Raw genomic sequence first — 27,379 nt, forward strand, 5'->3', positions numbered from 1 at the left:
GATAGTGCGCGCCTAACACAGACGCCACTTACCTGTATGCACAATTTGGGCTCCATTGGTTGTGCACTTAAGTTTGGACGCCTATACATTTTACAGAGAGAATTCAGCTGAATGCACATCTTTGAGTCGCCTGTTAAGCGTACTGACAGACTGGTGCCTATAGCTAAGAAACCTAGGCGCCTTTCCTTCTGTGCTACCTGTCATATTTGGGCATCTCAGCCTGGCGTGCCCTCTGACTTGTGCCAGTGCTGCTTAGAGACTCTTCTAATTTTACTATGCTAACACATTTTACTGGATAACACATTGAAATCGTCGGTTCAGTGTGCTGCGGCAGTCAGAAAAGCAAACAGAATGTTGGGAATTATTAGAAAGGGAATGGTGAATAAGACGGAAAATGTCATAATGCCTCTGTATCGCTCCATGGTGAGACCGCACATTGAATACAGTGTACAATTCTGGTCGCTGCATCTCAAAGATATAATTGCGATGGAGAAGGTACAGAGAAGGGCTACCAAAATGATAAGGGGAATGGAACAACTCCCCTATGAGGAAAGACTAAAGAGGTTAGGACTTTTCAGCTTGGAGAAGAGACGGCTGAGGGGGGATATGATAGAGGTGTTTAAAATCATGAGAGGTCTAGAACGGGTAGATGTGAATCGGTTATTTATTCTTTCAGATAATAGAAAGACTAGGGGGCACTCCATGAAGTTAGCATGGGGCACATTTAAAACTAATCAGAGAAAGTTCTTTTTTACTCAACGCACAATTAAACTCTGGAATTTGTTGCCAGAGGATGTGGTTAGTGCAGTTAGTATAGCTGTGTTTAAAAAAGGATTGGATAAGTTCTTGGAGGAGAAGTCCATTACCTGCTATTAAGTTCACTTAGAAAATAGCCACTGCTATTAATGGCAACAGGTAACATGGGCTAGACTTAGTTTTTGGGAACTTGCCAGGTTCTTATGGCCTGGATTGGCCACTTTTGGAAACAGGACGCTGGGCTTGATGGACCCTTGGTCTGACCCAGTATGGCATTTTCTTATGTTCTTATGTTCTTAAGCCTGGTTCTTCCCTGCCTGATGAGGGCCTGGGTAAAGACGTGTCAGGAGGGGCGCCTGATCGTGGAACTCCCTTAACTGGTTTGTCGACAGGGGAAGGTAACTCAGTGGGCACAGCACAGGTGCCTTTTGGTTTTGGCATGGATCCTTCTGCCTTTTCTTGGGTAGAATATTTTTTCAAGGATTGCAGTCCTTTCTTCAGGTGCAGTCCTCAGCCCTGACCAATCCTGCCAGGTCAGAGTCGCAGGTGGTGACTTCTCACTCACCCGGTATTACTGTTAGGCGCCGAAGAATACCTGGATAGGCAGCAGGTCTTCCTGATAGGGATCTGGATGGCACGGATGGTGAGGCCGATCCTGACTCTCTGGAGGATGGAGAAGTTCCTCTGGGACTGGAACCGTATAGGACTATGTTGCAGTCCTTTCATAAGGATGAGCTACTGGCTCTGATTTCCCAGACATTAAAGATGTTGTGTGTACCTGGGGCTGATGCCATGTCTGAGCCAAAGAAAAAAATTCCATTTTAGTTTCTTTGCATAAAGCATCTTGTTTTTTCCCCTGTTTATGGAGGCCATTCAAGAATTGATTGATCTTGAGTGGGGTGCCCCAGAGACTAATTTCAAAAGGGGTCAGGTTTTGGAAGGCCTGTACCCCCCTGATTCCAGTGACGAGAGAGCGTTTGCATTTTTTGAAAGTGGATGCACTTGTCTGTACCGTCTTCAGGCGGACGACTATCTCCATGGAGGGAGGAGCAGCCTAGAAGGATTGAGGCCAACCTTAAGCAATCATTTGAAGCTTGTTCCTTGGTGGCTTGCTCTTGTTTACTTCTCTCTGAGGAGGTGGATGAATCTGAAGTGAATTCCAGGGAAATTATGGAGCCAGCAGCCGCCTATTTTTGACAGATGCAGGCAGTGATTTGGTTCGTACCTCAGCCAGAGGAGTGGCTTCGGTAACAGCGGCCAGGTGTCAGTTATGGCTGAGAAATTGGTCAGCCGATGCAACCTCCTAGGCTAACCTTACAAAATTGCCCTTTAAAGGCTCGCTTTGTTTAGGAGCAAGTTGGAAAAACTGGCCGATAAGTGAGGCAAATTCCCCATTCCTCGGTTGCTGGAGGATAAGAAGCAGACACTGTGCTACTTTGGCATAGAAGTCATGTTCGGGGATCCAAGTGTTTTCGACACTACAGAGAAGCAATCTTTCAGAGGACTCTTCCTTTCAGTAGGTCTCAGTCCTTTCTTCCCAGACAGGGCATGGACCCGGGTAGTGGAACCTCTTGAGCCTCCCAATAAAGGCTTGCCGACCCACCCCCTGAGAAAAGGAGATAGTGGGGGGTGCCTCTCACTCTTTTATCAAAGGTAGGTTGAAATCGTCGGACCAGTGAATCCTGGAGGTGATACAAGAGGGATATGTGCCGGAGTTTCGCAGTGTTCCTCGGGACGTGTTCATGATGTCTCCCTGCCACTCCTCGCTGAAGAAGCAGGCAGTGGAGTGTACATTGTCAAGGCTCCTCAGTCTGAGGGCTGTGATTCCAGTGCCCACTTCTCAAGAAAATAGGGGTCGATATTCCATTTGTCCCATCTTGAATCTCAAACTGGATGACTCATTTTCGCATGGAAACCTTGCGCTTAGGGGTGGTTGTGTCATGAGGCAGGGTGAGGCAATGGCCTTAGGGAGCGCAGAATTTTGAAGCGGCAAAAAGTGCACCTCCAAAATACTTCTACAGCAGCCTCTGCTTCACCCTGCCTCCAGAGTCAAACATCGGATTGGGTGGGGATAAAGCAAACCCCTGCTTGCTCAGTGGCAACTCACGTCCCTAACTGCAGGCAACAGGAGTTGTTTTATCCTGATATCTCTTGCTGCCACGGGACCAGTTGCCTCTCAGATTTTCGTGCCATTCCTCTTGGCTGGTTTGGAGATAGTGGCAGCTGGTTTGTTGATGGATATCGGTCAAGTATATACCGACCACTCATCATGCGATCTTTTTTTTTTTCCCTCCACAGCGAAGGTGTTTTAGAAATCCTGGCAGAGTTGCAGTTGTATAATCCTGGCAGGGGCAGGGGTCGACTGTCGAAGCAATCTCTTTTCCTGCAGGTTGCTGAGGTGCAGGAAACGCTGCTCTCCTTTTTTCTAAAGCAGATTCCAACGTGTCTCGAAGGATCTCGGGGCAGGAGGCAGTGCAGATGTCCTGCAGTTTCCGTCTGAGCTCTCACTATACAGAGGTCATGGCAAGCTTCCCACCTGGGTTCTTGAGCCTCGGGCGAAATTTTAAAGGGAAGTGCCACTGTGTTGCCACTGAGCAGATTGGGCAGGGTTGTGTGTGGGTGACTGCCTGTATGTGTGTGCAGGTGGGTGACTGCTTGTGTGTGTGTTGGAGGGGGGTGAGAAGCCTGTGTGTGTAAATGAGTGTGGTGGGTAAGGGTGTGTGTATGTGGGGGTATGTGTGTGCGTGAGAGGGTGCGGCGATGGGGGGGGTGAGGGTGCGGCGGTGAGGGGATGTGTGTGCATGTGAGTACCTGTGTATATATGTGCGAGAGAGATTAAAGTTTGTGCCCCCTCCTCCAATCTATGACATTTTCAGGGCTGGAAATCTAAAGTTCCCAGGTATGGAGAGTTTGAGATTTTTTTTTATCCTTGTTAGTTTTAGTTATTGGATGTAATGTATCTGCTGTTTTTAAATATTTTATTAGTGTTTGGTAATATTTTTATGTGTTTTTAATTGGCTGAATTTATCAGCAGATTTGACATTCTTTTTATTGGTATGTTTAATGTTTTTTATTTCTTGATTGTGTTTGCATTGCTTACAGAGTTTAGCTTCTTGTGATTTCCAGTTCAGTTTTTGTCTGCACATTTCATTTTATATTTTATGGTCTCTTTGTACTATATTTGTGAGAATCTATCTATGTTCTGCATGTGTGACAGATGCTTTAGGTATTCTGCTAGCTTGTGGTTTCTGTGTAGGGATTTACAACAACCTGGCTTTAATCTGTTTTCCTAATAAGAGGTGCATTGGTGTTTAGGGCTTGATGTAATATTTGCAGTATGGCTTTTTCATAGGGTGAGTGCTGGCAATTATGATATGGAAGGTTTACTATATTGGAATTGTAGTTCAGTTTATTCCTGGCTTTCTGTGGGCCAAGTCCACATCCAGTGCACTTTACCATAGGCCTAATACCATATGGGATCCAGTAAACCACCTTGATTACCATGAGCGAGGTAATTTGAGTCATTTAAACTATTATTAGTAAGTGTTTTTTGCAGTGTATGCCTATATAATATATATGTTGTAAGTGATATTTTTACTTCAGAAGATTGTACTTTGTCTATTTTCCATATGCAATCTGCCTTTTTAGGTTGGGGAAGTTAATACATTTTAAAATGGAAAAGAATGCATAAGTTTTATGTTGGGAGGGAAGGGGGAATGAAAGGCTGTAAGTTTTTTCTCTAGGGCAACTAATACCCTTGTATCAGCCCTGAGAGAGAGAGTGTCACACACACAGACTCCCAGCATTCACCAACCTCTCACACCCCCAGGGGGCAGATCATGGAGAAGGGTGGGAGGCAGGCAATAGGGAATGAAAGCCTTCCTTCTCTAGACCCAGGGGGTGGGGCAGCCAAAGGCCTCCTCACCCCATTAAATATTGCCGGGCTTAGCAAAAGTCCTGGGAGGCCAACTTTCCCTGGGCCTCCTCACAGTGCTGAGACAAGTAAGAATCAAGGTCAGATTGTGTAGCTCTAATATGGCAGGCAGCACAAACGGAATGGCATTTGTTTCTTTGCTGCCGGAATCATTAGGAACGGTAACTGTGTGCTGAGCCAGCTAGCGCTTGAAATCGTGTGCGCACAGATTTTGAGCGCCTCCGCAGGTCGCAGTGAGGTGTGCGCACAGCCCGTGTGCCTGAGGTGTGAGCTTACGGATGCACATTACGTTGGAGTGCACGCTTATGTGCGAACATATGCACTTATGCATGCTCGTTGTTACGTGTGCAGTGCATGCGCAGAGCCAGCACGCTCTATGGTGGGCAATGTAGACGCACAAAACAGTGTGCAAGATGGCACCGCCAGGGCCTGCCACACAGTGTCCCCACAGAGTCTAAAGCGGGACCTAACACACCGGGGGGCCGCTCAGAAGCCCACTTCCCCTTATCCCAATGGGATCAGGAACATCTTTGGTATGGCGACCCAAGCAAGAAGACCAGAGGAAGTCTTACCGAAACCCCTCCAACGTCTCTGAATCGGAAGGAATCATCTTCTCTCTTTACTTACCTGGGCTCAGCGCTTACCGGCTGAGTACAGAGACTGTCTCCGGCTGCATGGAGAAAGAGGGCTTTTGGCTGTCACTGCTGTGCTCTGCTTCCTGCACCTGCTGCCTTTTAGCTGCATCAGCAGCAAAGTCCATGCCGGGAACTGGCTACCGGACCAAGGCACACCCTCTGAGGGATCTCTGAAATCAACTCAGGAATTCTCAACTGGGGGAGGGACCTTTAGGTATCACCACAGGAGATCGGGGCTCAATCTTTCTCCAATTTAAAAGTAGAATTTCTTCTTCTAAAGGGTACAGCGATCCCGAAAGGGAAAGCACGCCCACATCTGCTAGGAGATAGAGAGATACTGAAGGGCTGAGGTCACTGCAGGGGTGTATCTAAGGTGATGTAAGCTTTGAAACCTGACTCTGTCTCCATCTGTTAGCAAGGGAGCATATAACCCATCGATCCTGAGTCCATCTGGCTATACACTAGGAAATTTTGTTCTCAGTCTTTGGCGTTCACGCTAGGGGGCACAAGAGAAATGTTTAATGGGGCAGGGAGGCTGTGCAGTCAGGGCAATTTCTGACCTCCTTGCATCTGTCCAAGGCATACCTGCATATTCCCATCCACCTAGAGCACCAACATTTTCTGCAGTGTTTGAATGCGATTATCAGTTTCGGTTGTTATCTTTTGGTCTAGCCACCGCTCCCAGAACTTTTTCCAAGGTTATGTTGGTGGTGGTAGCAGAGTTTAGAAAAGATGGGATCCTGGTACACTCGTACTTGTATGACTGATAAATTTGGGCCAAGTCTCTGGAAGAAAGCTGTCTGGTGACCCACAAGTGATCTCCCTGTTGCAGGAGCTCGGTTGGGTGGTAAATCTGGCTAAGAGCAGTCTACAGCCATCTCAGTATCTAGAGTATCTTGGTGTTCAGTTCAGCACGAATCAGGGCAGGATTTTCCTGCCCGGAAGCTTGTATTCAGAAGTTGATAACGCAGGTGCATCTGTACGCCTGACAGTGGTTCTATCTGCAGGTACTTCGTTTGGCGGCAACCCTGGAAGTGGTGCCGTGGGCAAGGTTGCATATGCGTCCTCTTCAGTGCTCCCTGCTGTCTTGATGGAGCCCACAGTCTCAGGACTATTCAGTTTGACTCCACCTGCCGATGGAAGTCTGCTCTCAACTACAGTGGTGGTTACAAGAGGATCATCTAAGAAAGGGAGTTACCCTAAAATCACCTGACTGGTTAGTGCTCATGACAGATGTGAGTCTCCAGAGTTGGGGAGCTTACTGCCAGGAACTAACAATGCAAGGGTGCTGGAGTGCAGAAGAGTCTTTCTGGAATATCAATTGGCTGGAAGTCCAGGAGGTCTGGTTGGCATGCCTACAGTTCAGCAGCAGGTTGCAGGCTCAAGCTGTCCGGCTAATGTTGGACAATGCAACAACAGTGGCTTACATCAATCGGCAGGGAGAAACCAAGATCCAGCAAGTGTTGCAGGAGATAGACCAACTTATGGAATGGGTGAAAGTGCATCTTCAGGCAATAATCTGCTTTGCACATTGCTGGAAAAGACAATATAAGAGCAGACTTTCTCAAGAGGGAGAGTCTGGACCTAGGAGAATGGGTATTGTCAGATGAGGCGCTTCAGCTGATAGTGGGTCACTGGGGCCTTAAGTTTCTAGACCTGCTGGCAACTTCTCGCAATGTGAAGGTTCCTCAATTTTTCAGTCGCAGGAGAGATCTGAAGTTATTGGGTATCGATGTTTTCATGCAGGAATGGCCAGAGGACAAGCTGCTGTATGCCTTTCCCCCATGGCCTATGTTGGGCAGAATAGTTCAGAGGGTCAAGTCACAGAGGTAGGATGCTTCTGGTGGCACCATATTGGCCCAGAAGACCATGGTATGTGAAGCTGCAAAGGCTCCTTGTAGAATCCCTCCCCACCCCCCCCCTCCAGTTTCCAGGAATCTGTTGTGGCTGGAACCTGTTCTTCACAAAAATCTGACTCTATTTTCTTACGGTATGGCCCTTGAGAGGCCTTTCTTGCTGAAGCGTGGATATTCTTCTGCAGTGATTGCCAACTTGCTGTGAGCAAGAAAGTTCTCCACTTCCTTAGCTTATGTACAGGTTTGGCAAGTGTTGAGGCTTGGTATAAAATCGAGATATTCTTTCTCATTCAGTTAAGGTCCTGCTGATTTTGGAATTTTTGCAGGATGGATTGAATAAAGGGTTGGCCCTTAATTCCTTAAAGGTGCAAGAAGCAACTCTTGCCTGTTTCACGGGTCAGGTGAATGATGGTCCCTTGTCAGCGCATCCAAATGTGTCCCGTTTCTTGAAATAAGTGAAACATCTTAGTCCTTTCTTGCGGTTACCGGTGCCCTTGTGGAGTCTTAATCTGGTTTTGGATTTCTTAGTGGGCCCTACATTTAGGACAATGTGTTACTGACCTTGAAAAAGGTATTTCTTGTGGCAATTTGTTCTGCTCGTTGAATTTCTGAGCTGCAAGCTTTGTCTTGCTGGGAGCCATTCCTTCGAATGATTCTAGGGGCGCTTCAATTGCATACGATTCCTTTCTTTTTGCCAAAAGTGGTCTCGGATTTTCACTTGAATCAGTCCAATTCCTTGCCCTCCTGGATAGGGAAAGAGATGGGGAGGAATATCGCCTGTTGCGACCCTTAGATGTCAAAAGACATATCGTGAGGTATCTGGAGGTTTCTAAACCTTTCTGGAAGTCTGATTGCCTCTTTATCCTCCACGGTGGTAATAAACAGGGCGAGCCAGCTTAGAGAGCTACGATAGCTCGCTGAATTAAGGAGGTAGTCACGGCCACGTACGTAGATGCTCATTCCACTACAGCTCAGGCAGTGTCATGGGCGGAAGCTAGGTTGTTGTCTCTGTCAACATTTGCCAAGCTGCGACGTGATCCTCCTTTACATACCTTTTTCAGGTATTATCATCTGGATGTGCAGGCCTGAGAGAACACAGCCTTTGCATGTGCAGTGTTCACTGGACAGCAGGCAGCCTCCCACCCTATTCGGGAGTTGCTTGGGTACATCCCACTGGTTCTGGATTCATCTGTCTAGACACTGAGAAATTACTACATACCTGATAATTTCCTTTTCTTTAGGATAGGCAGGTGAATCCAGCTTCCTGCCCTTGGCTGCCAAATTTATTTATTTATTTAAATTCTTTTAATATACCGATGCTCAAGACCAGGTCTTATCGTACCGGTTTACAATAAACTAGGGGGTAAACCAGTTAACATTGAAAGCGAAAGTTAACATTACAACAGGGAGTGTGGAACTGGGCCGTTAGAAGAAAGGATAGGTTAACAATTTCTAACTGGAGAGCAGTGCATGTAAGTAGAGAGTAATTGCTTACATGGTAAGAATTATATACAATTTACACAGTGCTATGATTATGCTATGGTCCTCTTGCATAGCTACATGTTCCAGGGGTTACTGGTAAGTGTTAGTCCAGTCCTTAGACTAGTGTTGATGCTTTCTTTTTCTGAGCTCAGTGTTTCCTGATGGCTGAGTACTGAAATAGTTATGTTATTGATCAAGTTTTTTGCTAGTCTGTCCACAGTTGGCTTTTGAAGAGAATACTGGCAGGCTGTTGTCACTGCAAGAGTATTATATACTGTGATGTCAGCTTTGCTCAGTCTCCATCTGCTGATAGAGGTGGTGCATAACCCACTAGTTCTGGATTCATCTGTCTTTCCTAAAGAAAAGGAAATTATCAGATAAGTAGTAATTTCTCATTTGGAGGAAGCCACATTCTTCCATACTAGAAATGTCCAAGGACCAATGATGTCCAGTACGATAGGGGAAACACAGTCCTGACCTCGTGTTGCTCTCCAAAATGTTTTTATTACTGCTACACTGGGATATTGCAGCTTGTCCCACCATATTCTACTATCCAGGATGCCTTATGCTCATCCCGGAAATGAGTCCTTGAATCGTCCACACTGTCCTCATGATCATTCCCATAATAAGGCACAGTACACTACCTTCCAGTATTTCTTTGGCACTTTCTGCAGTGTGTTGGGTTGGATTCTGATTTTCCCTAGAGGTGTATGCATTAATATTGGTCTGTAATTAGAATTTGCAGGTCTTTTCAAGCTCTGTTCATTCTCCCAGTGTTAATAGTGTGAGTTTGTGTGTAGTAATAAGAATATAAATTGGCCAAGAGGTTTTTTTTTTTGTTTTGTTTTTTTTAATTTTTAATTTATCAATTTTAATCAAAATACACAAAGAATAACTTTGTTTGAAACATTTTCATGAGATACAGGTTTAAAAGATAATAAGAAAAATCATATAATATGACTCTAAACATACTCCTTCTCATATTTTATATCTCAATAAATCTATATAAGCAACTTTGGGGGGGGGGCGTATTTACTATAATTGAGAAGATTTCTAAGTCACAATCAAAGGAACATTGACATAATTCCTACACAGATTTACTTTCTTTTATTCTACAATGGGAGGAGGTTGGCTTTTACTAACCAGGAATTCTCTCAAATGATCTGGGTTAAAGAAAACATATACATTATTAGAAATTTTTACCACACATCTACATGGATAGCGAAGATGGAAACTCGCTCCTAGTGCCAACATTTCCGCCCTCATGGTTAAGAAAACTTTTCTTCGCAACTGAGTCGGCTGAGATAAATCAGGAAATAAACGGATCAGTTGGCCTAAATACAATTCTTTCATATTATAAGCTCTCATTATAAGACTAAAGTCCTGTTCAGAATATAATGATATGAACAAAACAGCTCTCTCTATTACTTCTACTTCTGAATTTTCCAAATACTGGGTGAGGTTCGAAAGATCAGGCCTATTTTCTTCTCTTAAAGAAACATCATCAATTCTTTGAGTTAAAAAACTGATTTTCTTTACTGGAGGTATTTGCTCAAATGGAATCTTTAAGGCCTCTTGAAGATATTTTTTAAAAGTCACAATAGGTATTTCACCCAAAATCTTGGGGAAATTTTAAAAGTCTGATGTTTAAATGTCTAAGGAAATTTTCCACAGCTTCTAAACGCCTTGAGGAAACCAGGGAGTCTCGCACTAGGTTTGTAGATGTGTCCTGTAATTTTTCCACTTCCTGCTTTAGTGCCTGTGTTGCTTGCGCCTGTTCTTGTTGTGCACGAAAGCTGTCTCCAGACACCAAATCCAATTTTCTCCCCAGATTCACTATTTGAGAAGTTTGTGCCTTTATTAGTTTAGACATACCTGCCATCATTCCCCAAAGGGAATCCATGGAGACAACCTCAGGTTTGATCAAATCCTCTGCCTCCAAGTCGTTCAATCCAAACTCTCCTGCTGGGCCGCATTCTTCTCCATCTATAGAAGTCACACCTCCAGCTGCTCCTCCTTTTATGGGATCCAGTGCTCTCAGGAGGGAGGAGGTAGGGAGTTCTCCCGAAACGTCACCGGTTCTTCCTGCGGGCACAGGCGTTCCAATAAGATTCTCTCCATCTTTCGGTGTCTGTGCAGAAGCAGCAGGGTTCGGTGAGGAAGCAATTAGAGGTTGCTTAGAATCCGGTGGAATTAAGGTGACTTCCCCTGGCGATATCGTGGCTTCTCTCCAATCCGTCAATGGGGCTCACCGCCGGTTGTATCTGTGGAACAGCTGTGTACTGGGTGATTAAACGCTGCTCCACCACTTGACCAGGATCCGCCGGGAAAACCCTGATCTTGCCCTTGCGTTTATGCGACATAGTTGATTCCAAAGACCAAATTGTGGTCTAAATATGAAATAATAGGTAATAGCAAGACGGGAGCTGCGACAGCACAACCGTCTACGTCGCCATCTTGGGAACGCCCCAAGAGGTTTTTTTTTATATCTCTACACCATTGGTGTAGATCTGTTGAACTACTTTACTCCAGAAAGAATGAAATCCAGCTTTTGCTTGATCACTCTGTGACTTCAGCCACTCGTTACTCTGCCTTACATGGATTTGTGCCTCTGCAAAACACAAACCTACAGAAGCTGAGTTTAGGTTTCCTTTATTGAGCTCTGTCTGCCTGCCACAAAGTGATCATACTTGGGATGTGTGACCCACAATGCTTTTTAAAGAATTCTTATATTTTAACTGTATGTCTTACAAATTAGAGCCTATTGCTGTTTGCATACCTTGGAGGCCACTGGATGGAAAAGAAATCTATATTTCTGAATATCTTAAATTGTTACAGCCAGCACCAACAATATTGTTGCGCATTGCAGAAAGATAAATTTAATTCCTGATTTTACAGTATTGTTCCACATTTCCTGATAATGTTGGTACAATGCCCTAAACCATTACTGCTAGTTTATTTATGGCAGGTGATCTGCAAACTTTAGAAATTGTCAACCCTTGCATTAGTCTCTGAGCTGTCAGGTTGTGCCCAGTAAATTTGGACACTTCTGAAGTAGATGCAGTACTGATTTGTAGATAAACAGAAGTAGTGTTCCTTTAATTTGTTTTTAAGGTACGGTTTATGCTGGAGACTATGCTAGCACTGAGGAATAACGACATGCGAAAAATCCCAGGATACGACCCTGAGCTTCTGGAGAAGCTGAGAAAGCTGCAAAGAGGACTGGTAATATACTTTATTCCCATCATTTTACATGTTTTCCCAAAACGAACTACAGAAAATATTTGTATGGCTATATTAAAGAATATCTGCTAGGGTTGTAGGTCCCCAAGAACCTGAGGGAGTTCTGCCAACCCCCTGAATAAGTGTTAGCAGACAATATCCATACCTAGTGACTCCAGTAATATTTATTTTTATTAGAATTTACTTGCATGCAAGGAGTTAGCATAACCATATGCTAATCTGAAGAAATCAGTTATTCATGATTAAACAGTAGCTCATTACTTACTATACAGGTATTAATTGGAGCTTAGCACTTTTGGGTGGTCTTACAACATGTTTTTCATATAAGGTAAAACTCAGATTCTAACCAGAAGAAACTCTGTTATCTATATTTCTAACAGTTTCTGTACCCTATGAATAATAGTTTTATGCCCGCATACAATTACCAACATCCCTGAAAACCCTACCATTAACTGCAAGGAAGGATCTAGTTCAACCCAGTTAGTCAGTGTGAAACACTGATCCTCTCTTCAGCATGGAAAGATTACCAAACTTCACAACATGTTATGAGACCTGTGCAGTTTAATTAGCTATACATGGGAAAGCACAACACAAACCAAGACTGGGCCTACTAATGACTACAGGGTGATTAGAAATAGTGAAGCCACATGGAAGAGGTGTGGTCATAGTCTTAAGAATATCTGTTAGGATGATTTGAAGTAGTGAAACTAAGTGGAAAAGGCATGGCCAGCTAGAAATGAGGGTAATAGGTGAGAAGCACTCACTTTTCTTGTGGGCTTTTACTGAAGTATTACACAATTGTATTTTGAATATTGAAGAGGAGAAAAATACAAGCGATTAAATTCTACAGAAGAGATTTGTAGCAGGGAAGACCATCTTACATCATTAACAGAGGAGCCCAGAGCATGTGGAAGTGCCTAGTAGACTGACTGAGTCCATACTGTATAATAAATATTTGGGATCCTGGATGAGCTGAGAATGTTACCCATAAAGAGTGAAAATAAATCTCACCATTTAGTCACATTTTTCTGTTGGTGGTATTTTCCTTTTTGGTGGAGTATTTTATTTTTATGCAGAAAGTTAAAATTAATATTCAAGTTTACATTTAAATATAGAGGCACAAGAAGGTAAAACGACTTTCCTAAGGTCACCTGGTCAGTGGAAGAGCTGGAATTAGGACATGGGAATTTTTGAATCCCTATTGCCATGGCTGCTTCTATTTATTTATTTAAAACATTTATATACCGTTTCACCAAATACATGAAATGACCAAAGTGGTTTACAATACATTTTCAAAATAAAATTAAAAATTAGCTATAAACTAACTCAGCAACTAATTTAAAATAAATTAGAAAAGACAAAAAAAAAAAACCTTAAAATTATAATGGTCTTTTAGTGTGGCAATCGGGGAAAGTATGCTATACTAAGCACATGATACACCTCTGGATTAGCTCTTGAAGAACATTAAGATTGAATTTTTTTTCCCCCAGCCCAAAGTACACATGGCCAAACTGGGGTCAAAGGGTGGGGGAGGAGTGATTCAGTTGAGTTTTCTTGCGTGAAGGGTTGTTTCTCATGTTCAAGGTTAGTACATCATCTTAGATAAGAGCAGAAACAAATTCGTACAGGCTGATCATGCAGGCAGTGTATAAGCTAGTATACTATTGGTTTATTTTCTTTTCTTAAAGCAGAGGGGTGCGGGGGGAAGAACCTACAGTGGTGGTTTTAGAACGTTTGTGTTTTCTCATTTGCTTTTTTATCTTTGTGAGAGAGAGAGTGATCTGAAAATACGTTTTGTCTGTAAGGTGCAGAGCAGCAGAGCTGGTAGTGACAGCCGTCTTCGTGTATCTCTGGAGAGCCTCTTGGATGCAGACCGGGTTGGCCGTTGGTGGATTATAGGTTCATCCTGGAGTGGGGCACCAATGATTGGAGATTCTAGCAATAAGAGCCAGCAGAAGTTGCCTTTGGGAAAGGTAAGCGTGAATATGATGATGCATCAGATATTGTCCCTATGAAGAGATTTTACTTTACACTTTAGGGCTTTTTTTGTGCATGGCAGCTTCCAGCTCAGTCATAACCTGCCTTAACTGGTGTTCTAGCACTGTGAGCTTTCATTTGTAGGTATCTGAAGGTTTCCCATTTTTAGCCTCTGCTCTATATGGAGAGAGGCGTATGTAATGGTAACTATTGCAGTAACACTCCTCTGACTGATTTGGTATAAATGTATTTTTGGGCCAGCCAGTAGGTGTCACTGAGTAAAGGTTTTCATGCCCTTTCCTTGGGGGGCCATGAATGCTGCTTCTCTAGTATCCTGAACCCCAGCTGGTCCAAGGACTATGAGTCCGGTCTGGCATCAAACTCAGATCTACCACACAGCAGCACTGCTGTTGAGTCACCCTCAAGGCATTTGCTGTTCTTAAAATATTACCTTCCACTCAGTAGATTGATATATTAAATCTGCTTTTCAGCTGGTATTTTCTATCTGTTAGCATGCAGTTGAATTTTTAATATTGCATTGTAGTTCATTGTTACATTTATTTTAAAATATTTATATGCTGTCTGTGTCACAGCTATAAGTGACTTACACAGTGTTACATACAGTACAAATAAGTGAAACTAAAATACATAGACAACAACCCAAAATTATCTGAGCCCAATATGTGAAGTTACATGTTTGGGCTATTGCTATTTAATATTTTATTTTTTCTTCATTATTCTTATTCAGGTTTTCAATTATGTACAGAAAAATATATAAAATGGTACAAAATGTATCCTTTACTGTTGTGAAACAGGGGTTTTATGTATACTGTGACTTGTTGTTTGGCCTTAGGTAGGGTGACCGACTGCCCAGTTTTCAACCTGACAGCTTGGTTTTGCAGCCTGTTGTACGGTGTCCGGTTACAAGGATAACCGGACACTGTAATACCCAGTCAGGCAAGGCCAAGGGCCAATCGGGGGTGGCAGCCTGGCAGCGCTGCAATCCCCTGCCTGTTTTCGAGGCTCGGTTTGACTCTCCTCCTCCTCTGCCTCTCCAGTAGCTGTGCCGCACTTGTTGCTACTTCCCGCTGTCCTCCTGGGAGTCACAGAAGAAGAGGAGAGTTGAACCTGAGCCCCAAAGACAGGCAGGCAGAATCTGCCTAGGAAAAAATCAGCACTTGATTTGAAAGGGAAAAAAGGAGGGGTGGCTGCGGCCAGTCCCCACCCCCACTCCGTGTCCGGTCCTGCTCCATGGAAAAGTTGGCAACCCTAGCCTTAGCTCTTGTGCTTTTCCCTCCCGGAGACGATCCATTTCCTGGAGCCGGTCTGCAGGTGCTGTTTGACCTTTATGCGGTACTTCCAACAGAAGCTTGGGATGCTTGCTGTGCAACATGAGGCTTGAACAGCATGATCTCCCAGTATCTTTAAGCAGCTGTAAGGCCGTAACATCCTGCAGTGCCATTAGGCAGAAAACTATTGCCGGTCAGAAGGCCATTGGTCCCAGAGCTGCTGTTAATACTTTGTCCCTGATTGGCCCTTCAGCCGGAGAACTAGCCCTGAAGTTGCTAGAATTCTTTAGTCAAAGCTGGGAGTATAGAGAGAGGCGATCTGTTCTGAGAGCCTGCTCTACCTCCAGTGGACAGCATGTTTCCTTATGCTCCCCAGGCACTGATAAGTATAGTGAAAAAGTGTTTAGCTAATCTTTTGTTTGATCCTTTATCTTTTACTAGTTGCAAATTCTTTTTTTTTTTTAATAAATTCAATAGTTTGTTAGCTCTGCCTTTCTTGGATGTATTTCTAGGAGCTGTGTGACCACAGGATTGTGTCGTGTCCGTGTCCCCAGAAACACCAGGGGGTAGCTTGCAGGTGGGGTGCTTGCCCAGAGGCAAGCAGGGCCCAGCTGGTGGGTGCGAGGCTGCCAGTGTAAGGGCATATATGCAAATGCAGGCAGGCCTGAGCAATGCTCGGCAGGACCCTCCACGTGGCCATGGAGTTAACCCTGAATGAGTGTTAGAGGTGGTTCTGCGGTGTTGGGTGATAGTTACAAGCAAACGTGTAGAAAATCAGAGGAGCTACAGGTTATGATGGTCAAAGAGCAGTAACTCTTAATGTGTGGTCTTATCAGTGCTTTAGTTTTCTGTTCTTGTCTTTGGATGTTTGTTAAAAACAATTCTGAGGCTTATAACTGTACTTGATATAGAGACATTTTCAGGGAGAGCAAAACTCGGTCCTAGAAACTGAGAACATGAGTAGATAATGACTGCAAGGTCGGTTCCATCTGCCCATATTCATCTCCTGCTGCAGTACTGCATACCCCACCTCATCTCCAACTTTCCCTCTTTCTCACTAAGGGATCTGTGCTGATTTCATGCTTAATTGAATTCCTCTATTGTTCTTACTTTCACCATCTCCCCCTGGAAGACTGTTCCATATATCTGTGATAGAAATATTTTATTGAGTCACTCCATTGCCATTCAACTTCATGCCATGACTTGCTGGAACATATTTTCCACTGCCAAATGATTGCTTCTTATGCATTATTTATATCTAAGGTGTTTGAATGTGTCTGTCATGTACATAGATCCTTAAGGCTCTTCTCACAGGCTTTGCAATATAGGCTTTTTATCTTTTTGATAGGTTTCTTTTGGCTATCTGTACTCTGACAATAAAAAAAAAAGGAGGCAAGAAGAAAAAGGCACAATTAATCAGTTGATATACCATCAATGTGTAAAAATGGATCCACGGAATGGGTTGCGAAAAGAGGCAGTGACAAATTTAAATTTTTGTTACCCCCTAGGCACTGTTCGTGCTGTCACCGCATGCCCCCCCCCCCCCCACCAGGTCAGACAACAGGTAGCAGAATATCTAAGGTACAGACTCACAGTTTACTGCAGAAGAAATTAGAAATTTCTGAGACACTTTGAAAAAAATTATCATATTTTATATTACACTGGAAAAATACTTTTTCAGACTTGCTTATATCTGTAGAATTTTCTGTTATTGCTTGAGAGAAAGCAACCTCAAGTGTCAGAACAGGAAGAACATCTCAAGAATGGGAGAGGACTGGGAATTGTGAAGAGCAATGTGAGAGAACTGAGGACGGAGGGGAGGAAAAAGGAAGGGGGGATTAGGAATGGGGAAGATCAAGTAAGAGGGGGAATCTGGGTTCAGGGAAGAGGAGGGAGGATCTGGGATTAGGAGTTGGAAGAGAGGATTCCAGGATTTGAGAAACAGAATCTGAGATCTGGGGAGAGAAGATCCTAATTGGAGTGGGGAAAGAGGGCAGAAGAGGAATGAGGTGTCACTAATCTGCTCCAGATCTGCTTCCCTTCTCAAAACCCCTCACCCAATCTGGCATACATATACACACACCTAGCATCAATCTCTTCTCTCTCTCTCTCTCTCTCACAAAACACTGCTCCCCTCCCCCCCCTTACAGAGATATGCCCCCTACCAATCCCTTTCATTTCTAAGCCATTCTCCTCACACCCAAGTGATCCCCTACTCACCCTACTAAACTAAAATTATCCCTGTTGCTCTGTTTGCTAGAGGTTTACGCTGTCCCCTCCTGTTTCCTACAGTTGGGCCAGGAAGACCCCTAAACAAAATAGGCAGATTTGTGTGGATCATAAATAACATTTATCTTCTCCCCCTCTGTCAACTTCTCACAAGTCTAAAGGTTACGCACTTCATCTACGCTGATGACGTCCAGATTCTGATACCAGTCACAGAATCAATCTCTAATACCCTCAATTTCTGGAATAGTTGTTTACAGTCCATAAACACCCTCCTCACCAGCTTTAATTTAGTACTCAATACTTCCAAAAACTGAACTTATACTTATCACTCATGATGACAATGCTCAGGCGGTCAACGACCTCAACTCACCCCAAACGACCTCCACCACGCAAGTGAGAGACCTCAGCGTAATTATAGACAACCTGCTGACCCTAAAAAAATTCATCAATACAACAAAAGAATGTTTCCACAAACTACATATATTAAAAAAAAAGCTGAAACCTCTCCTCCATTTTCAAGACTTTCGAACAGTTCTCCAAGCAATTTTATTCTCAAAAATAGATTACTGCAACTCCCTGCTAATCGGCCTTCCAGCTATCATCACCAAACCACTACAAATGTTACAGAATTCCGCTGCCAGGATCTTAACCAATTCCAGCAGAGGAGAACACATCACACCTATTCTTAAGAACCTACATTGGCTCCTCATTAAATCCAGAATCCTGTACAAAGTTCTAACCATGACCATAAGACCATTCACTCCCAAACCTCGCTAGAATTAAACTGCCCTCTTCGTCATCACTCATCATCCAGACCAATCAGAACCAGGTATTTAGGCACACTCTATGCACCACCCGCCAAGTCATTGCTCAAGAAACGCGCATTCTCGATAGCCGGTCCCACACACTGGAACGCTCTCCCCACGGACCTTCGCCTAGAACCTTGTCTGCGGACGTTTAAGAAAAAGCTTAAGACTTGGCTTTTCACAAAAGCCTTCACTTAAAGCCTTCACAACCCCAATACCTCAGCTTTGATTGCTACCCTCAGTTATTCATTCATTTCTTTATCTTGTGCTAGATTACTCTCGGACCATGGTCTCGGGTTAGAATTTCTGTGGCAAATGCCCAATTGTCTATCTGTGTACTGGTATAATCTTATGTTCTTATGTTTTGATACAATGCTTTTACTATGTTCGATGTAATGCTAACTTTGGTTCTCTACAATCCTTATTATGTACGCCATGTTCTATATATCCCTTATGTTCATTGTAATTTCTAACCTTAGTTCTCTGTAAACCGACGCAATATGTAATATTACATGAACATCGGTATATAAAAGCCTTTAAATAAATAAATAAAAAACACAGATTGTTCCAGATAGCACGTTTGTTACAAACCAGAATGCTTGTAAAGTAAATTTTCAAAGTACCAGTTCATTATTTCTCTGCATTTTTTGTAAAATAAAATTAAAAACTAAAAAATGCTTCTTGCATAAGCAGCTCCAAGTTTATACAGATGAGATATTGTCCTAACAACCGGCTTACAATTGGTCTCTACATGTGAATCAACAGAGGTTAGCTTTTCTGAATAAAAGACCCTCTAATTCCAGTACCATTGGTCAGACTGTGAACCTAAAGCAAAGCTGTGAAAATGAAGAGCATTCTAAGGAAATTAAAGATAGTTATTGACCTGCACAAGATAGGAAAAAGCTACAAAATCATATCCAAGTGTGATTTTTGGATCAGTTGTTCGCAAATGGTAGCTGCATCATACTACCCAGACACTGTCTAGACAAGGCCATCCCTCAAAATCAGCAACAAACTTAGGAGGTAAACCATAGAGAGGCCAGCAATCACTTTGAAGGAGCCACAGAGTTCAGTGGCTGAGAACTGGCATGGAGGTGCCCCCGTCAACCATATCAAGAGCTCTGCATACTACTGGCCTGCATGGGAGGGTGGATAGAAAGATGTCATTACTGAAGAAAAATCCCATCAGACTGCATCTGGAGTTTGCTAGAAAGCATCAGAATGATCCAGCTAAAATGTGGGATAAGGTTTTATAGTCAGATGAAACAAAAATGGAGCTTTTGGCCAAAATTCAAAATGCTGTGTGTGGTGCAAACCTAACATTGCCTATTCCTCAGCCAACTCCATGCCAGCAGAAAAGTATGGGGGTGGCAGCATCATGTTTGGATGCTTTTCCTCAGCGGGGACTGGGCATCTTGTTAAAATTGAAGGATGGATGGATGGTGCAACATACAGGGAGATACTGCAAGAAAAGCTGTTTCAATCTGCTAAAAAAAACCCCAAACTAAAACAGGAGAAAGTTCACCTTTTCAGCAAGATGATAATCCCAAGCCAAGGCCAAAGCAACACAGGAGTGGTTGAACAACAAAAAGGTGAATGTTCTGCAATGGACAAGTCAAAGACGAGATCTCAATCCAATCGAGAACGTGTGGCACTATTTGAAAATTGCATTCCGTAAGCATCATCCCATCAACCTGAAGAACTTGGAGTAATTCCGCCAGGAAGAATGGGCAAAACTCATGCTGAAATAGTGTGCAAAGCTGGTAGAAACTTACTCCAACAGACTTAAAGCTGTTATAAATACAATTAAATAAATAAATTGTAGAAAAATATGGTTCTACCAAGTTCTAGTCTGAAGGGGTTGAATACTTATGCGAGCAGCATTTTTCAGTTTCTAATTTTATTTTATAAAAATGCAGAGAAATAATAAATTGAAAATTGACTTTGAGTATACTGGTTTGCAATAAGCGTACTGTCTAGATCAATTTGTGTCATTTGTATATAAAGAGATAGATATATATATAGAGAGAGAGATATCTATATAGATATTTGTACTGAGGTTATGGAGGGTGAAGTGACTTGTCCAAGGTCCCAAGGAGCATCTCTATATAATAAAATTGCAGTGTGTTATTTTTCAGATCAGGAAAAATACATAGCTAGGTGAATATCCATGCTGTATTGACAAGTAAACACATTTGTCCTTTATTCAAGGTAAGTTCCAAGATCCTGGAACTGGCACGAAAGCAGCGAATGAACACTGATATCAGGAGAAATATCTTTTGCGTTTTGATGAGCAGTGAAGATTTTTTGGATGCCTTTGAAAATCTTCTTAAGTAAGTATTCTTAGCTAAAGGTGTGCTTGGCACTTGCTGAAGGTTCTACTTCAAAGCGTTTATGTAAGCATTACAACTCAATTTTGATGATCTTGCAGTAGAGTGATATCGTTAGGAACTTGATTTAGGAGGTCTGTGCCCACCTGCTGAGGCTCTCTTCTCTCCTTTAGGCAACTTCCAGGGAGGAGACAGCATATCCAATTGGAGTCTTCATACTTTCTCCCCTCTTCTTTTTGCATTCTGGGTAGTTGTCCCCTTGACTTGCACTCTGGACAGTTTTCCCTGCCTAGGGCCTGGCTCTTTCCATCTTCTTGTAATATCCTTTTTCCTAGCGTGTAGACGGATGAACTCAAGATCAGGTTATGCTCCCCTGCCAGCAGATGGAAACGGAGCAAGCTGATGTCATAGTATATATACCCCCTGCAGTGACCTCAGCCCGCCAGTATTCTCTGTCTCCAGCTGATAGTGGATGTTCCTCTCCTTATGGGGATTGCTATACTTTAGGAAGGAGAAAATTCTACACGCTGAATTGAAGAAAATTGAACCCTGCTCTCCTGCGGTGTTACTTAAAGGTCCCTCCCCCAGTTGAGAATTCCTGAGGTGATATCTGTGGTCCCTCAGAGGTATGCTTTGGTCCATTAGTCGGTTCCCAGCATGGACTTTGCTGCTTTTGCAGCTGAAAGGCAGCGGGTGCAGGAAGCCGAGTGTGGCAGTTACAGCCAAAGCCTTCTTCCCCTGCAGCCTGAGACGGTCTCTGTACTCAGCCGGTAAGCTTTGAGCCCAGGTAAGTATCAAAAAAAAAAAAAAATTAAACCGAAGTAGTTTTTACCTTCCGATTCAGAGACAGAGGGGTTTTCAGAAGGACGTCCTCTGGTCTGCACACTCGGCGCGCCATCCCGACATTGTTCCCACTCCAATTTGGTTAAGGGGAATCGGGCAGCCTGGCAAGTTGAGCAGCTCTGTTGGGCTAGGCCCCGCTTTAGGCTTTATCGGCACACCACGTGATAGTCCACGGCGGCGCCATCTTTCGTGCGTTTCTGTGCGTGCTGTACTGCCCTCTATAGGGCGTCGGTATGTGTGTGTAGTGGGTCAGCTCTGCGCACGCACTGTACACATAATGTCAGGTGCATAACTTTTAAAAGTGTGGGATACACTCCGGCTGCGCATAAGAGCTGTGTATGTGCCTCATGGCACTCTTTTTTTACCTAGGCGCTTGAAATTTGTGCGCATACATTTTTAAGTGTGAGTCTGATTGTATGCACAGCTGCCTTTGTCTTGTTGCTGCTTGTCATATTAGGGCTTCACAGCCTGACCTATCTTCCAACTTGTGTCAGCACTGTGAAGGATGCTCAAGGAGATTTATCCCGCTCAGATTTTGCTGTGCCTGGCTCTTCCCATTCAGATGATGGCTTTAACTGGGAGTACACCTGATTTGGGTACTCCCTTGACTGGCTCATCCACGGGAGATGGCAGTTCAGTTGGGCCCACTCCAGTACTCGCTAGACTTGGCATGGATCTGGCTGCCTTTTCTTGGGTGGAGTTTTTTCAGGATTTGCAAGCCTTCGTGCAAGCACGGGTCTTCTTCTTTGCCTACTCCTGTCCGGACAGAGCGTCAGCCCAGGGGTCCCTCCCTCTTCCACCCCTATGGGCAGGTGCCGAAGCATACCTCGTTTTGCCATGGGTATTCCTGGTAGGGACCCTGCTGGCACGGAAGAAGAAGCGGATCCTGATTCCTTGGAAGGAGGGGGTAATTCCCCCTGGGTTGGAACCATATCGAACCATGTTACAATTCTTTCATAGGGATGAATTGCCGGCCCTGATTTCCCAGACCTTGAAGATGTTGGGAGTTCCTGGGGCAGATTCTATGTCAGAACCAAAGAAGAATCCTATTTTGATTTCCCTGTAGAAAGCTTCTTGCTTCTTTCCTGTGATGGATACCATTCAGGAGTTGATTGATCTTGAATGGGACGCCCCGGAGACAAGTTTTAAAGGGGGCCGGACATTAGAGGGCCTATACCCTCTAGATCCAGCGGTGAGAGAGCATTTGCCTTTTCTCAGAGTTGGTGCACTGGTCTGTGCTGTCTCGAAGCAAACGACTATTCCCATGGAGGGAGGAGCGGCCTTAAAAGATGCGCATGATAGATGGATTGAGTCTATTCTTAAACAAGCCTTTGACGTAGTAGTAATAATAACTTCACAGATTGCTTCTTGTTGTGCTGTTTATTTAAGTGTTTTTATATACCGATAGCCGTATGCACATCGTATCAGTTTACATAGAATGTATAAAAATGACAGAGAAAATACTATATATTAAATATATATATATATATATATATATATAACCAAAAAATTATTTGGCAATAATGTCTCCCCTAGTGCTAAGGCTTATATACCAACAAATTTCCCAACAAATTCTTGTCAGGGTATAAAGCACTGTTGTAACATATAATAAAGTATTTCAAAAAATATGGCTATTTTAATACTATAAAAATTTATTTATGATTTCGACCAAATCACCAATAATATACAAATGTATGTTTTACAAACTATGAGATACAATTTACTAAAAACCTCACCACAAACCTTAATATTTATTGACCCTCCATCCTGTTCTAGTATAACCCTCAAGCTGACCCTGATCAATTAAATAATCCCCCCTCTCTCATTGACGTTAAAGCAGATCAATGGAAAAGATACACCACTTAGTACTTCAACTGACAAGGTCCTCGTTTCGCCAAGGTTGGCTTCTTCAGGGGAATACTTTAATTATGGCCAAAACGTCAATGGAAACACATGACTTTCATCATTTATATCTGCACTCTAAGCGGAGTGGATACAGGAAAATACACATCCCATTCACTCTGGCTCAATGGCTCCTATGTTTTATGTGTGAATTCTCCCGAATGTGAATGTGAACCTCTATACCGCCTCTTCGTTCCCTCCACACATGCTTCTAATCATGAACGCTCCGTTCCCGGTTTCAAATGTATCACCACATCTTATGTGAGGATAAAGCCGCTGTCTTCAAAATGGAGTCACCACTCCCTCAGTCTTAACAAACTTTCAACCAGTGCAGCGTTCAACCACACCGGAATCTGTTTCTTATCCTCTCAAGCTAGTTCAAACGGCTACTCCTCGGTCACTTTACCTCACATATGTTTTCCTCACTCTTCAATGACCATGCATACCCTCCACACATGCTTCTATCATGATTAGAAGCATGTGTGGAGGGAACGAAGAGGCGGTATAGAGGTTCACATTCACATTCGGGAGAATTCACACATAAAACATAGGAGCCATTGAGCCAGAGTGAATGGGATGTGTATTTTCCTGTATCCACTCCGCTTAGAGTGCAGATATAAATGATGAAAGTCATGTGTTTCCATTGACGTTTTGGCCATAATTAAAGTATTCCCCTGAAGAAGCCAACCTTGGCGAAACGAGGACCTTGTCAGTTGAAGTACTAAGTGGTGTATCTTTTCCATTGATCTGCTTTAACGTCAATGAGAGAGGGGGGATTATTTAATTGATCAGGGTCAGCTTGAGGGTTATACTAGAACAGGATGGAGGGTCAATAAATATTAAGGTTTGTGGTGAGGTTTTTAGTAAATTGTATCTCATAGTTTGTAAAACATACATTTGTATATTATTGGTGATTTGGTCGAAATCATAAATAAATTTTTATAGTATTAAAAATAGCCATATTTTTTGAAATACTTTATTATATGTTACAACAGTGCTTTATACCCTGACAAGAATTTGTTGGGAAATTTGTTGGTATATATATATATATATATATATATATGCACACACACACACACTGTTGTGGCTCGGTCTTGTCTGCTTCTCTCTGAAGAGGTTGATTCTGGGGTGAATTGCAGAACAGTTATGGAACCCCTTGCCTTAGCAGATATGGGCTGTGATTTGGTCCATACCTCGGCCAAAGGAGAGTGGCCTTGGTGGTGGCAGACAGGTGATAGCTATGGTTGCGGAATTAGTCAGCTGACGCAGCCTCAAAAGCTAATCTCACAAAAATGCCCTTTAAAAGATCACTCTTATTTGGGAACGCTGGCCAGTTGGAAAAGCTAGCCAGTTAATAGGGTGAATTTCCAGTTCCCCAGCTACCAGAGGATAACAGGAAGCAGATTCAGCGCCCCTCTTCCATGAGGGGTCGTCTTAGGGGCTCCCAGCGATTTCACCCCTACAGAAACTCAACATTTCAGAGGTCTGGGCATTTTGGTAGGTCTCAGTCCTTTCGTCCCTAGCTGCCTAAGAGAGGGACAGGTTCATGTGCCGGCTTGTACCAAACTTCCCAGTGAAGTTTTACCGACCCACCTTTGGGACGAGGAGATAGGGGACGCCTAACCCTCTTTTATCAAAGGTGGGTCGACATGACATCGGACAAATGGGTCCTGGAAGTTATACAGGAAGGATACGTGCTGGAGTTTCGCAGCACTCGGGACGTATTCATGATGTTTCCTTGCCACTCACCACAGAAGAAGCAGACAGTGAAGTCTATATGCTTCTGGATGAAAGCTGTGATCCCCATACCCTACATCTGAGGAAAATACGGGGCATTATTCCATTAATTTTGTTGTGCCCAAGAAGGAAGATTCCTTTTGCCCCATCCTGGATCTCAAGAGCGTCAACAGTCACCTGTGGGTGACTCATTTTCGCATGGAGACCTTATGCTTCATGATAATGGCCATATAATCGGGAGAGTTTCTGACCTTCCTGTATCTATCTGAGGCCTACCTACATATTCCAGTCCAATTGGAACATCAACAGTTTCTGTGCTACCATTATCAGTTTCAGGCGCTGCCCTTTGGTCTAGCCACCGCCCCCACAACATTTTCCAAGATTATGGTGGTCATAGCGGCAGCATTGAGAAGAGATGGGATCCTGGTGCACACATACTTGGATGACTGGCTAATTCAGGCCAAGTGTTTTGGAAGAGAGCCACCTGATGACCAACAAGGTGGTGATTTTGTAATAGGAACTCTGAGTAGTGAACCTGGCCAAGAGCAGTCTCCAGCTTTCCCAGTCATTGGAGTATCTGGGAGTCCGTTTGACACAAGGCGAGGCAAGATCTTTCTGCTGGCCACACGGATCCAGAAGTTGATGTCCCATGTGAGTCAGTTGGTGAACACTATATGCCCGACGGTGTGGTGCTATCTCCAAGTGCTCGGTTTGATGGCGGCAACCCCGGATGTAGTGCTGTTGGCAAGGGGCGCATATGTGTCCTCTTCAGCGCTCACTGCTGTCTCGTTGGAACCTGTAGTCTCCGGACTTTTTGGTTCGCCTCCACTTGCTGATGGAAATCTGTTCTTGCCTCTAGACATGGTTACAGGAGGCCCATCTGAGCAGGGGAGTGTCCTTGTCCTCCCTGAACTGATTGGTTCTCACAACAGATACGAGTTTCAGCGGTTGGGGAGCTCACTGTCGGGAATTGGTGGCCCAGGGACTTGAATGGCCGAAGAGGCCCTCTGAAACATCACTCTGAAACATCAGTCACCAAGCGGTCAGGTTGGCCTTCCAGGTGGCTTATAGTTCAGCCACAAACTCCAGGGGCAAGCAGTCCGCGTGATGTCTGACAACGCAACAACAGTGGCCTACATCAATCGCCAGGGAGGAATCAAGAGCCAGCAAGTGTTGCAGGAGATAGACCTCCTTATGGAATGGTTGGAAGGACATCTACAGATGATCTCGGCCTCCCACATTGCAGGAAAAGACAACGTAAGAATAGACTTTCTAAGCAGAGAGAGTCTAGACCTAGGAGAGTGGATGGTGTTTTCCAAGGCATTTCAACTTAGTGGATCGCTGGGGCCTCCCGTCCCTCAACCTGCTGGCCACTTCTCACAATGCGAAGGTTCCTCGATTCTTCAGTCACAGAAGAGATCCGTAGTCCCTGGGCATTGATACTCTTGTGCAGGTCTGGTTGGAAAATGAGTTACTGTATGCTTTCCCTCTGTAGCCTTTGCTAGGCAGGATCATTCACAGAATCGAAAACCACAGAGGGCTAATCCTGCTGGTGGCTCCAGATTGGCCCAGATATCCATGGTATGCAGACCTACAGAGACTTCTGGTAGAGAACCCCCTTTGCCTTCCACCACACCAGGAATCTTTACAGCAGGGGCTGGTTCTTCATGAGGATCTGACTCTATTCTGTCTTACGGTCTGGCCCTTGAGAGTGTATGTCTGCTGAAGCATGGATATTCTTTGGTGGTGATTGTCACCTTGCTTCGTGCTCGGAATGTCTCCACTTCTCTAACATATGTGCGCATTTGGGGAGTATTTGAGGCCTGGTGCGAGGAGCACGGTGTTTCCCCTCGTTCAGTCAAAATCCCACTTACTTTGAAATTTTTGCAGGATGGGTTGAATAAATGTTTGGCCCTTAATTCCTTGAAGGTTCAGGTAGTGACCCTTACCTGCTTCAGGGGTGAGGTGAGTGGTACCTTCTTGTCATCCCATCCTGGTGTGACTCGCTTCCTGAACAGAGTGAAGCACCTTTGGCCTCCCTTGTGGTTGCTGGTCCCCTTGTGGAGTCTTAATTTGGTGCTGGATATTTTGGCGGGTCCTACCTTTCGACCACTGCGCAGTCTCTCCTTGCGATTATTGACCTTAAAGATGGTGTTCCTGGTGGCTGAATGTTCAGTGCGTCACATTTCTGAACTGCAGGTATTGTTTTTCCAGGAGACATTCCTTTGGATGACTCCAGGGGTGTTACAACTGCATACTGTTCCATCCTTCTTACCTCAGGAGTTTAATTTGAATCAATCCATTTAGTTACCATCCCAAAATAAACTCAGGGTCGCGAAAAAGTATCGTTCCTTGGATGT

At 43.9% G+C, this 27,379-nt stretch overlaps 1 protein-coding gene across 2 annotated transcripts in view; it reads left to right on the forward strand.

The window, feature by feature from the left end:
• Positions 1 to 27,379, forward strand: part of NOM1 (nucleolar protein with MIF4G domain 1) — a 66,418-nt gene that overhangs the window by 22,529 nt on the left and 16,510 nt on the right. The window contains exons 5-7 of one of the 2 annotated variants that reach the window (XM_029588496.1): positions 11,778 to 11,888; positions 13,712 to 13,879; positions 20,419 to 20,540. In XM_029588496.1, coding sequence (XP_029444356.1) covers positions 11,778 to 11,888; positions 13,712 to 13,879; positions 20,419 to 20,540 — 401 coding nt within the window. The remainder of the gene's footprint in view (positions 1 to 11,777; positions 11,889 to 13,711; positions 13,880 to 20,418; positions 20,541 to 27,379) is intronic. The other variant, XM_029588497.1, reaches the window with a different exon arrangement.

Source organism: Rhinatrema bivittatum, chromosome 2 (genome assembly GCF_901001135.1).
Source record: "Rhinatrema bivittatum chromosome 2, aRhiBiv1.1, whole genome shotgun sequence".
Classification (NCBI taxonomy): Eukaryota; Metazoa; Chordata; class Amphibia; order Gymnophiona; family Rhinatrematidae; genus Rhinatrema; species Rhinatrema bivittatum.